The sequence below is a fragment of the Pelobates fuscus genome, chromosome 2 (genome assembly GCF_036172605.1).
Source record: "Pelobates fuscus isolate aPelFus1 chromosome 2, aPelFus1.pri, whole genome shotgun sequence".
Taxonomy (NCBI): Eukaryota; Metazoa; Chordata; class Amphibia; order Anura; family Pelobatidae; genus Pelobates; species Pelobates fuscus.
The window spans coordinates 167,220,675-167,234,149 of record NC_086318.1 but is presented as its reverse complement, the minus strand read 5'-3'; the positions used below and the strand labels follow the sequence as shown (position 1 = coordinate 167,234,149).

At 40.2% G+C, this 13,475-nt stretch overlaps 1 protein-coding gene across 3 annotated transcripts in view; it reads right to left on the bottom strand.

The window, feature by feature from the left end:
* The window catches only part of MLIP (muscular LMNA interacting protein), a 427,685-nt gene that overhangs the window by 119,655 nt on the left and 294,555 nt on the right, over positions 1-13,475 (bottom strand). For all 3 annotated transcript variants that reach the window (XM_063442933.1, XM_063442935.1, XM_063442934.1), the window contains 3 exons: positions 9,015-9,083; positions 8,847-8,930; positions 5,236-5,289 (listed from right to left, as the gene is read on the bottom strand). In XM_063442933.1, the coding sequence (XP_063299003.1) occupies positions 5,236-5,289; positions 8,847-8,930; positions 9,015-9,083 (207 nt within the window). The remainder of the gene's footprint in view (positions 1-5,235; positions 5,290-8,846; positions 8,931-9,014; positions 9,084-13,475) is intronic.

Genomic DNA, 13,475 nt, shown 5'->3' with positions numbered 1-13,475 from the left:
TATAGTCCTTATGTAAATGGAATATTATTATTATTTTTATTATAGCACCAACATTTTCTCAATGCTTTACAAATTTCAGTGGGGATACTGCTCAGAAAAATGACAAACAAATGAAAGGGGAATGAAGTGTCATGATCTTTTTTCTTTCTCCAGCATGGCCACGATGCCAACTCCTCTCACAGGCGGATCGGCATGTCCCACACCGAACTCAAGCTTGAATCATGCCTCTTCTGATGACGCAACACATGCACATTGAGGTCATTATGTTGATGACTAGAGTTGAGCAGACACCTGGATGTTCGGGTTCGCCGAGTTCGGCCGAACTTCGTCGAAAAGATCGAGTTCGGGTTCGAACTTGACCCGAATTTGACCCCGAACCCAAACCCTATTGAAGTCAATGGGGACCTGAACTTTTGGGCACTAAAATGCCTCTATAAAAGTCCGGGAAAGGGCTAGAGGGCTGCAAAAGGAAGTAAAATGGGGGTAAGAGTAGGACAAGTGCCCTGCAAACAAATGTGGATAGGGAAATCACTTAAAATAACATAAAATAAGCAGCCACTTCAAGCTAACCAATCAGAGTGCTCTGTGTCATTTTACACAGCGTGGGAAAATTCCAAAGAACTTTTACGCGCTGTGTAAAATGACACAGAGCACTTTGATTGGATGGATTTCAAGCCACCCAATCCGAGTGTTATGAGTCATTTTGGTATCTAGCTTATGGTCCCCCCCTCATTATTCTCTTGGATTAGGGGCGTAGTAAGGGGTTATTTTTTTGCAGGGGGGGTTACATTTGTATTTAGGGCCCCCACCCACCGCCCAGGGGTGGGGGCCAGTGGGGAGGACAATAGGTCCCCCCTTATTATAAATTTAGGGCACCCACCCACTGCACAGGGGTGGGGGGCGGGGGGAGGACAGTAGATCCCCCCTCATTGTTATTTAGGGCCGCCGCGCAGGGGTGGGGGCCAAGGGGGAGGACAGTAGGTCCCCCCTCATTCTTATTTAGGGCTACAACCCACCGCTCAGAGGTGGGGGCCGGGGGGAGGACAGTAGATCCCCCCTCATTGTTATTTAGGGCCCCCACCCACCACGCAGGGGTGGGGGCCAGTGGGGAGGACAGTAGATCCCCCCCCCTCATTGTTATTTAGGGCCCCCACCCACCGCTCAGGGGTGGGGGCCAGGGAAGGGGGAGGACAGTAGGTCCCCACTCCTCAATCTTATTTAGGGCCCCCACACACTGCGCAGGGTTGAGGGCCGGGGGGGGACAGTAGGTCCCCCCCTCAATCTTATTTATGACCCCACCCACCGCTCAGGGGTGGGGGCCAGGGGGGAGGACAAGAGGTCCCCCCCTTATTCTAAATTTAGGGCCCCCACCCACCGCGCAGGGGTTGGGGCCGGGGGAGGATAATAGATCCCCCCAGGGGTGTACCTGGAGTATTTGGCACCCGGGGCGGATCCTTTATTTGGCCCCCCCCTTTCCCCTCCCAACTTTGAAATGTAGAAAACAACTGCAATTTTTTTTCTTTGTATTTGGCACTGAACACAGAAACAAACACAGACACACAAACAGATACACAAACACACAAACAGATACACATACAGATCCACAGACATACAGATACACATTAATAAGTGTGTGTTTGCGTAGTGAAAGCAGTGTGTTTGCGTAGTGAATGCAGTGTGTTTGCATAGTGGATGCAGTGTGTTTGCGTAGTGGATGCAGTGTGTGCGCTTGTATAGTGTACGCAGTGTGTGTATAGTGAATGCAGCTTGTGTGTATAATGTATGCAGTGTGTGTATAGTGTATGAAGTGTGCAGTGTACATGCAGTGTGTGTATAGTGTATGAAGTGTGCAGTGTGTATGAAGTGTGCAGGGTACATGCAGTGTGTGTATAGTGTATGAAGTGGGCAGTGTGTATGCAGTGTGCAGTGTGTATGCAGTGTGTATAGTGTATGAAGTGTGCAGTGTGTATGCAGTGTATGTATAGTGTGTGTATAGTGTTTGAAGTGTGCAGTGTGTGTAGTGTATGCAGTGTGTAGTGTATGCAGTGTGCGTGTAATGTGCATAGTGTGTGCAGTGTGTATAGTGTTTGCAGTGTGTGCAGTGTGTGGTGTATGAAGTGTGCAGTGTGTTTATAGTGTATGAAGTGTGCAGTGTGTGTAGTGTGTGCAGTGTGGGTAGTGTGTGCAGTGTGTGTATAGTGTATGCAGTGCGTGTGCAGTGTGTGGGTGTGTAGTGTATGCAGTGTGTGGGTGTAGTGTATGCAGTGTGTGTGTAGTGTATGCAGTGTGTGTAGTGTATGCAGTGTGTGTAGTGTATGCAGTGTGTGTAGTGTATGCAGTGTGTGTATAGTGAATGTAGTGTGTGTGCAGTGTGTGTAGTGTATGCAGTGTGTGTGTGTAGTGTATGCAGTGTGTGTGTAGTGTATGCAGTGTGTGTGTGTGTGTGTGTAGTGTATGCAGTGTGCAATGTGAATTTTGTGTGGAATAAGTGCTGCCACTTACCTGCCCGTCCTGTCCTCCTCGACTGGTGGTCCGGTGGCACAGCATCACTGGACAGTGAAGAGGGGCCCAGTACTCTCCATCCTCGTTTCCCATCCAGCAGCAGCAGCATGGTCCTCTGTTCTCGCGATCCGCGAGAGTGTTGCCGCGGGTTTCCATAGTGACCCGCGGCAACGCTCTCGCAGATCACGAGAACAGAAGACCTACTGCTGCTGGATATAAGACACAGGGGCGACGTAATGCCGCCCCTGTGAAAGTTCGCCTCGGGCACCCCCCTAGTGAGTGGTACCCGGGGCGGTCTGGCCCCGCCACCCCCCCTCCCCCCTTAGTACGCCACTGGGCCCCCCCCCTTATTTTACCCGCCATTCAGGGGTGGGGGCCAATAGGTTTTTTGTATTTTTTTACAGTGAGCAGCCACTGGCTCCTCACTGTTTACTAGACATGCCCCTACTCGCAGTATAGCGAGTAGGGGCTGAATTTACTAATACTAAGTAATCTTTAGTTGGTAGATAGCTCACATGCTGCACTGGTCAATCACAGCCATGCCATTAGTAGGCATGGCTGTGATGGCTTCTAAGGGCACATGTGTCAAACGCTTGTTGATTGACTGCCCTGAAGCCTTTCAAAAGTTTGGAGTTTGGAGTTTGGTGTTTGGCGATTTAATGGCGCAAACACCAAACTCCAACCCGAACATACAGTGAAATGTCCGTGTTTGGGTCCGGGGTCCAAAAAAACGTAAGTTCGGTACGAACCTGAACTTTATAGTTCGGGTTCGCTCAACTCTATTGATGATGCAGGTCTGAGTTATTTTCACTGGCCCGGAATGTTTTGGGGGTGTGACCTTAAAGCAAAAGATGCTCCTATGTAGAAAGGGCGCCTTTTGCTTTGTTCTTTTGCCCTATTGTAGTTCTTAAAGTTCCCTCTAGTACTACTTATTCTGTCTCAGTGATTTCTTGGTATATTTGACTTGGCTTGGCAAGTCTGGTTGTATCCTAACTTTCCTCCTTTCTGGTATTCTCACCCGGCTATTCCTGTATCGCTCTCCTGATATTTGGCATCCTGATATTTTTGGTTATTCTCCAACTAATCTTTTCTGACCTATGCTAATAATTCTAAGGTTCAGTAATACGTTCTGAGACTTTCTGCGTGTTGGGGTTTTATAAAACCGTGATATTACAGTAGGGCCACGAGCCCTACAGGTGTTAACCCACAAGCATCTGGTTAGGACATACAGTTTGAAGAAATTGACCATTTTGCCCTTTCTCTGCAGACTTTGCTTGCTCGTACAGCACATCTGCATACCGAGGCACAGAGTCCAACGCCAGTAGCCACTACTTCTAAAATGGAGGTGGCTACAGTTGGTACACCGACTCATATGACATCCACTTTACGCTATGGTGGAGATCGCAGTGTATGCTGAGGTTTTTTGAACCAAATCAACATACATTTTGAACTTCAACCCAGTGCCTATCCAACTTACAGAGCTAAAGTAGGTTTTATGATCAACTGACTTGTTGATAGGGCATTGGTTTGGGCTAACCCTTTAAGGGAAATAATAACAATCCCTTGGTGTACAACTATGCTGAGCTTATAGCCGCATTTAAAAGAACCATTGATCCCCCTGGGAGAAAAGTAAATGCCACTAAAACTCTTCTTAGAATGAAACAAGGGTTTCGCTCTCTTATAGAGCATGCTCTGGAATTTCGCAAATATGCTGCAGAAGTTCAGTGGAACAACCAGGCATTCATAGATGTCTTTATGAATGGCCTCTCTGACACTTTGCTAGACGAGGTGGCAATTAGAGAATTGCTAGATGATTTTGAAGACCCTATAACGTATTTGTCACACATAGATGAATGCCTTAGGCATAGACAAAATACCAGAGACAGGCCAAGAAGAAACCCAGTATGATTGGCTTTAACGTTTCATGCATCACTTAGGGCTTGCTAGATTATCTGACACTGAAAAATTACATAGGAGAAAAGGGGGTGTTAGTTTGCATTACAGAAATAAGGAGCATCTACGTTTAACTTGTTCCAATAGGCTGGAAAACATCCACATCTAAGCCCTCTTGGAGGACAGGACTTGGGTGTATTACACATGTCCTCCTTTGAACATAAACAAGATTTCAAGCTTCTACTCCCTATAGCCTTGAAATGGGAGAGTAAGATCGTCCACACACATGCCCTTATCGATTCCAGGACTGCAGAGAATTTTGCTGATGCCTCTTATGTAAAAACTTATTCTCTCACATTGAGAGGTCAATGATGGTAGACCACTTAGTGATCCTGTTATCAATATAGAAACTATACCCTTTTTAATGTTAGTAGGAGTATTGCATCAAGAAATGATAGTCCTACAACAGATATCCTCACCTTCCTCCCCTATCGTTTAAGGATTCCCTTGACTCGCTAAACACAATCCTGGAATAGATTGGGAAAATAAGGAGATAAGAAGCTAGAGCGATTCATGTATGGAGGAGAGTTTCTGTGAGAAACACTGTAACATTTGAATGATGAAATGTAAGGGCAACAAAAGGAAAACAAAAGAAAGAGCTAAGAAGGGTTAGGAAATGCTGTTCATGTGACAACAGAGTCCATTTACCTTGTTAAATTCACACTAAGAAAACTTAATTTTTACATTTCCAACTTGAACTCTTTCTTATACGTTACTTCTTTCTTTGTGGAATGAAGACTAGGAAAAGTTGAAATTTCATTGCAGTAAAATAATTCTTACTTTGGTTTTAGATGTCGGTTTCCTGACTGAAGATCTTGATGTGGATTCATGTTGCTTAAAAAGTAAAAAATAAATATAGTTACAATAGGATATAATCGGCAAGTTCTTCCTTTATCAATTCATGAGGCATCAGACAATTGCAGTTATAGATATAAAATGGACCAATAGTTTGTTTATGAAACTTAATCTGAGGCAGGGGTTCCTAGCCCGTGGTACATGTACCCCCAGGGGTACAATACAGTTCCCCCAGAGGTATGCAAAAAAATTTCAGTAATGGCAGAATTAACTGCAGCAGAGTAGATCCTAGACCACTGTCCCCCATGCCCTGAGATGGTTGCAGCTGAGTGCTGTTACTCTTAGCTTGCTCCTCATGCTGCGGCCCTGCCCCACCTTGCTGACTGACAGCATCACATGGGAGGCTGGGACAGAGCAGAGCGCACCTCATGGCAGGCTGACTGGGAGAGGGAAAATCATTTGTTTTTATACACATGGTAAGATCCAAGACCCCTCACACGGTCACCCTCCCTAAACATTGCTCCACCACACTGTCATACTCCCTAAACACTGCCCCCCACCACACTGTCACCCCCCATAAACACTGTCCAGCACTCTGTCACCCTCTCAAAACACTGTCCCCACCACACTGTTACCCTCCCTAAACACTTCCCCTACCACACTGTCACCACCCCTAAACACTGCCCCTACCACACAGTCACCCTCTCTAAACACTGCCCACAACACTGTCGCTCTCCTTAAACACTGCCCCCACCACACCGTCACCCTCCATAAAAATTAATTTGTCCCGAGTTCCTTTTTTCCAGACGGTCTACAATTTCTGGGTTGTTGTTTTTTTTTGTTTAAGTACAGTCAAAGAGGATACCATTTCCCTTTTACACATTTTGCTCTTATACCAACTGATCTTGGTTCTGCCTTGTTCATGATGTATGAAATGTTACTTATTGCTAAAACCAAGGAAATGTTTCTTATTAAATTAAAGACTTGCCAAACCACATCAGTCATAGCTACACTCATACATTGTGTGTTAAACAATTCCATGGAGGAAAAACATGCCAGCTTTGTATGACAGATAATATTTGGTTTTCCTGTTTTTTTACAAAGTATAATAACATATAATCAACAAGACATGAATCTCTTTCAAGCAAACCCAACTATCTACTGCATGGTTTGGTATAAAAAATAAGATTTTTTTTTTCTGCTAATGCATATTTTTGTTTAATTTGTGCTATAAAAACAAGTGACTATACCTGTAAATAAAATTCATATATAAACATTTGTATGCTTTTAAGTGAAGTGTGTGATATAAATAAACATATACACTGCAAAGATACTCTGACCTTAATCACAATCTAATTAGAAATAAAATACATATACGGTAAGTCATTATTCCTATGATGGATCATGAACCCCTTAAAGACATTAACACATTCCATGGCGTCCCCCTCAGAGTGGGCTCTAATGCCATTAAGATAGCATAGTATGTTATAACAGTTTTGTGTGGCCAGGGTCGAATTTCATATTTAGTGGCCCCAGACAGATAAGTTGTCACTTTGGCCTGATGTTTTATTAAAGTCTGCACCATATAAGGTTTATTTGACTGTCTAGATCTTCTATTTTACAGAGCGAAATTTTAGTGACTCACCAACCCATAGTCAAAAGCAACTATATTATATCAGCAAATCTGAAAACCATGAATTCAGTCCCTCTGTTAATCAAATGGAACAGCCCGCTTCTAGCTTTTTAACTGGGGTATCCCATACTGGCTGGTTAGAGTAGTTAGAGCAGAGCCTTTGAATTAGGAAACCGAGGTTAGAATCCTAAATATTTACTTTCTGTAATTGATGACTATATTGGTGCTAAATAAAAGCTAATAAAAATCCCTCTGCTGATTAGTCACTAGACACCAATTTTTTTTCGAATGGACAAAATCCAATGAAAATGGTGAATTCAGACTGCACTGGCAATTGGCAGATTTACTAAAACTAAATGTGGTTAGAATTCGGAAGCATTCAGAAAATCCCTAATATCTGCATCTGAACCAATTATAAGCACAGGAATTGGAGGTTTATCCACAATTACATAGAGATTGAAGGCAAGCTGAATGCCTCCGGGAGAATGCACGCTGCCAAATTATTATTCACTTACTTTATGCAAGTGTTAATTTGCAGGCAAATAGTTTAAAACCCTCAGCGGTTTACAGGTTAATTTTGTGGGGAATTCTCAGTGCTTGCTGGCCAGCCACCATATTAAACAAATACATAAATAGATAAATAAATAAATAGATAAATACAAATCCTATGGAGATCAATAAGACCCCATATCACTATATTGAAGGTATTTTACCTCCATGTGTCACAGGCAGGTGGAGCATATCTCCTAAATGTCTATACTTAGTTACCAATAGAAGTCTTCTTTCTTATAATTCTTCTTATCTTCAGCTTAATATAATTAAAAATGGCAAAATCACAAAAAACGCTGGAAAAAAAAAATGTGCCACAATAAAATACAATCCATCTCCACCTATGAAGAACTTGCCACAGAATAAGCTTAGATAGTGGGGAAAACCCTTAAGAGTTCCCAGCTATAAACATTATTGCAAAGCGTTGGAAATGATCCCGTGCTTTGCAATATGACCAAGACCTTTTTATGAATCAGAACATTCTGACAGCCAAGTCTTGAGAGAAGTAAGAACAATTTATCATATTGTGCCTATTTTGTATTTTTTTGTGTGCATTTCCATCAGGTATATCGATTTGGTTACATTTTCTTTACGCCCTATCTAGAGTAAGATTAGACATGACTAAAGTTTTTTTTTTTTTTTCATGATTAAATTAGCCCGTTGTCATATTTAGCAGCCATTTCCAAAAAAACAATGTGTCCTGTTTGACTGTCACCTTTCATTATTGTATTTGAGCTGTATCACATGCCAAAATAAAAATATAAAAAACATGACTCCCTGGTCGAAACTTTACAATTCTTGGTTTAGAGAATCACCCTCAGTGTCTTTCTCTTGCCATTTGCTTTTATATTTTCGTTGCAGTTTTATATACGGTATGTTCACTGTATTGACTGAAATTCCACCTATGCTGTTTGTGTAAAGACTGACATTTTAGTACCAATCATTTAAAGTGTAAATCTAATAAGAGAGCACTATCTTGTTCTTACTATTAAAATAACTAGATTAATTTGAATTATAATGGACCTACAGTGCTAAGTTGAAAACCCAGGGAATCTCAATTGTATTTGAGCATTTTCATTTAGCAATTTTTCACCACTGATTTTTGTTTTGCTTTTTTTATTTTACCACAGTTTTTTTTTACCACAGTATTTTTTTGTATTTTTTGTATTTTTTTTAAAATACATATTCCATGTTTGTGTGTTTTTTTCATATATATATGTTGGTAAGGAGAAGATATACTATTATAAGATACGGGTCATTAAGAATTCCTTTTTTCCATTCTGCTCAAAAAGAGGTAGATTCTTTACGAGCTCAGGAGCAATCTAATTTTATCTCTGGCTTTATATTACCTACGCCAAGTGTGCTTGGTAAAACTCTGGATTCTTACACTTCGTAATTTTTTTTTAATAATTACCAAGGGCAGAGGATCATGTAAAACTTCATCAATTGCTGCGCATAGTTCTTCAGTTTGCTGACGAAGTTGTGCTGGAGTGCACATCTGTTATGAAATAAAAAGACTTTAAGTAAGTGAATACTTTTTTTCAAAATGACTTAGAAAGAAAGCATTGTATGGTATAATTACCTGGGAACGTTCCTCTGATGTTCTGTCAACTCCAGAGTTTGCTTTGCTTATTTCAGGTTCATCGATTGCCTGAATAGGAAAAAAAAAATCTATTACTCTTGCATTCTTCAGATTCACAATATATTTATGTTTACCTATTCCCTCTTTATTAGCATGTGTATTCCAATAATGCTCTTGAAAGAGCTCCCAAATATATTACATTGGATTGACTGATCTCAGGTGGTTAGATATTTTGTGATTAAGTGTAAAGTTTACTTCTTTAACCCTTTAAGTCCAGAGGGCGTACATTTACGTCCTTTTAAAAGCGTCTCTAAATGCCGCAGGACGTAAATGTACGCCCTCCGGTTTTTATTCACTTACCCGGTCGCCGGCGATCCCACGCCGGCGATCGCGGTTGGGGGGACTCCCAAGGAGCCCCCCCGCGGCAGATCTTCCTCCTCTGGTCCCCTCCGGTCATGTGAGAGTGAGGTCCTTGCAAGGTGCTCACAATCACATGGCCGGGATAGCTGGCTGCAGCAATGCCAACAGGGGGACTAACTGTAATGACAGTTAGTCCCCCTGCTGGCTGAAAATCAAATTAAAATAAGTGTAAAAATAAAATAAGTGTAAAATATATATATATATATATATACTTAGATCATATATATATATATATATATATATTACATATATATATGATCTAAGTATATATATACACATATACACACACACACATACACTGTAGGTGTATTTTAATATTAATATATATATATAATTATATATATATATATTAATATCAAATTACACGAAGACTGATACTGATTAAATATATATAATTATTGTTATATATATTGATAAATAATATAAAAATATGTAAATACGTAAAAAAATACGTAAAAAATTAAATAAAAAAATAATTACAAATAAATATTAAAAAATATATAGATGTGTTTATTTCATTCTAACTGTATTGTGATATTAATATATATATATTTATATCAAAATACACGTATAACGAAATAATATATATATATATCTATATACATAAATATATACGTATATATCACTATATATATACCTATATATAAATAAAAATATTTAAAAAAAATTATATTTATATATACGTATATATACACATATGTATATATATATACATATATTAATTCTACACATATATGCATGTAATAATTTTACATAATTAGGTATCCTAATTAATTACAATTAGCGGGACCTGCCTGACAACCCATGCCGAAAGCATAGGGAATTTAATTTGCTAGCACTATATTTAACTCTATAACTTTCCAAGACACCATAAAACCTGTACATGGGGGGTACTGTTGAACAGTAAAATGTATTACAACGATGATATCGCCAGTAAAAGTGATGTTTTTTGCATTTTTCACGCACAAACAGCACTTACACGGACAATATTATTGATGCAATACTTTTTACTGTTTTGAAACACAAATATTTGTGTTCAGCGAAGTCTCCCGAGTACAACAGTACCCCTCATGTACAGGTTTTATGGTGTTTTCAAAAATTACAGCGTCAAATATAAGGATTGTGTTTCATTTTTTTCACATTAAAATTCACCAGATTGCTTACGTTGCCTTTATGACCCTATGGTAGCCCAAGAATGAAAATTACCCCTATGATGGCATACTATTTGCAATGGTAGACAACCCAAGGTATTGCAAATGGGGTATGTCCAGTCTTTTTTAGTAGCCACTTAGTCCCAAACACTGGCCAAAATTGGTGTTTTTTGCATTTTTCACACACAAACAAATACTAACGCTAACTTTGGCCAGTGTTTGTGACCAAATGGCTACTAAAAAAGACTGGGCATACCCCATTTGCAATACCTTGGGTCGTCTACTATTGCAAATGGTATGCCATTATGGGTGTAAATTTATTTCCTGGGCTACTATACAGTCTCAAAGGCAACGTAACCAATCTGGCGAATTTCCATTTCAAATGTAACACGCTATATTTGACCCTGTAACTTCCCAAAACACCATAAAACCTGTACATAGGGGGTACTGTTTTACACGTGAGACTTTGCTGAATACAAATATGTGTATTTTATTGCAGTAAAAGCAAACAGTATTATGACATTGACAGTTAAAATGTCATGTAGAACTAAAAAAAATAAAAAAAATCTTATTTTCTCCCATTTTTTCATATTAAATTATGTTTCATAGCTAAATATTTGATATTAAATGAAAGCCCTGTTTTCCCTGAATAAAATGATATAGAATAAGGGGGGTGCATTTAATATGAAATAGGTAAATTACGGTTGGACAGACATATAGCGCAAATGCCAGGTTTTGTTTACATTTTGTTTCGTTCACAACTTGTACATTTGGCTGCGGTCTTAAGGGGTTAATAAATAAATAATTGCTGCTATTAATTTGTTTCATATATTCATAAAATCAATTGTAAACACAATTGACAACCATGCAGAAAGCAGGGACCATTACAATGAACAATTTAATGATATTGATTAATTTGTTCTTGCAATGATATTTTTTACTTTAATTTCATAAAATAATACGTTTTAATCTTCAACATAAACAGGGTTATTCACTAAAGTGGGGCAAACATTTCAGTTCACAACTATAATTAATGGAACTGTAAAGGTAAAAAAAATGCATGTACTTTTTTTCCCCGAACAGTAAACCTGTTTTCACTGAATATTCTTATTCCTAAAAAGTGTAAAAATTAGCTTTAGAAGTACCTGTTTTCATTTTTACTTTGATCAGATTCTCTGCCCTACTCTGATTTCCTGTCATATCTCCCTGCTTCCTGTATTTCAGCCAGACTGTCCACCAATGGCCATGCTCCATTGATTCTCTGTGAGAATCAGTAATGACACGCCTTACTGGGTGAGCCTGGGCTCCACTCAGCTCAACGTATGCCCACAATGCCTGCCCAATCCTCCTCAGAGTCCTAAGCATTCAGACACTAGAACTTACATACAACATTACACACACACACACACACACATTTCCTCACCACAACTCTTTAAATAAAAAGAGACAGACAAACTCATAATGTCTCTCTCTCTCTCTCTCTCTATCTCTCTCTCTATCTCTCTCTCTCTCTCTCTCTCTCTCTCTCTCTCTCTATATATATATATATATATATATATATATATATATGTTTATCTCTCTCACTCTCTCTCTCTCTCTATTTAGGAAGATTGATTAACAGGGGTTGGGGAGAAAATAATTAACACAGGGATTGTGAGATTGGCTGGCCGGGGAGGGGTTAACAATGAGTAGTGAGGTTGGCTGGCAGGGACTGGCAGGGGATGGGTTAACACTGGGTAGTGAGGTTGGCTGGTAGAGGAGGGGTTAACACTGGGTAGGGAGGTTGGCTGACAGAAAAGGGGTTAACACTGAGTAGGGAGGCTGGCTGGCAGGCAAGGGATTAACACTGGGTAGGAAGGTTGGCTGGCAGGGAAGGGGTTAACACTGAGTAGACAGGTTGGCTGGCAGGGAAGGGGTTAGCACTGTGTAGTGAGGTTAGCTGGCAGGGAAGGGGTTAACAGTGGGTAGGGAGGTTGTCTGTTTTTGAAGGGGTTAACACTAGGTAGGGAGATTGGCTGGTAGGGAAGAGGTTAACACTGAGTAGGGAGGTTGGCTGACTGGGACTGGAGGAGAATGTATTAATTTCATTACACGGGGGAGAGAGAGGAGCACATGTGGGCCCTAGCTGCAGTGCAGTCTGTGCTGTGAGCATTCCTTACAGTAGATAAGACATGTCACAATTTTCGTTGGCTGCAAAAGGTATGTTTCTTTCAGAGACTAGGAATCACAAACATGTTGAAATGTGAGGGGGGGGGGGGTGGCTGATGAGGTTGGGTTACACTGCAAAACATTTTACAGCACTGTAGGAAAACTACACAGAGAAACTAACCACATGCATTTTGAGCTTACTAACTTTAATTTCAGCTTAACTTGTTTAGCTGTGCCTGAAGTGTCTCTTTAACAATGTCTAGATTTTGTAAATTCAGGCTCCAAATGGACTTACTCGTAGTGCTAGTAAACTAGTGAGCAAGTATTTACAACCCATTGGCTGCTTGTCAGCTACCACTATAAACAGTTAAAAAATAAAACAAAAAAGTCTATGGGGTCAATATGACCCCCATATTACTATAAGGGATCTTACCTTCCATTACCTTCACCTGCCATGATGCAGGTGAGAGCATGTCTACTAAAAACTTTTAAAACGATCACTGTCCATCTCACTGTCTTAAACCTGTGGCCAAAGGGTTCAAGTTTTTTTTTAAATAAACAATGTAGACACCCTTACCAGTGGTCATATTAATGGGGAGGACATAGATCTCCCCAGCCATTTACTGTTTTCCTAACTTTATCATGTCCCCTTGCTTTAAGGTTATTGTCTACCCCCTGGGTGTTGAAAGGGAAAAACATCCTTTTAACACTTCTCTGAAACTAGAGGGACCTGGCACCCAGA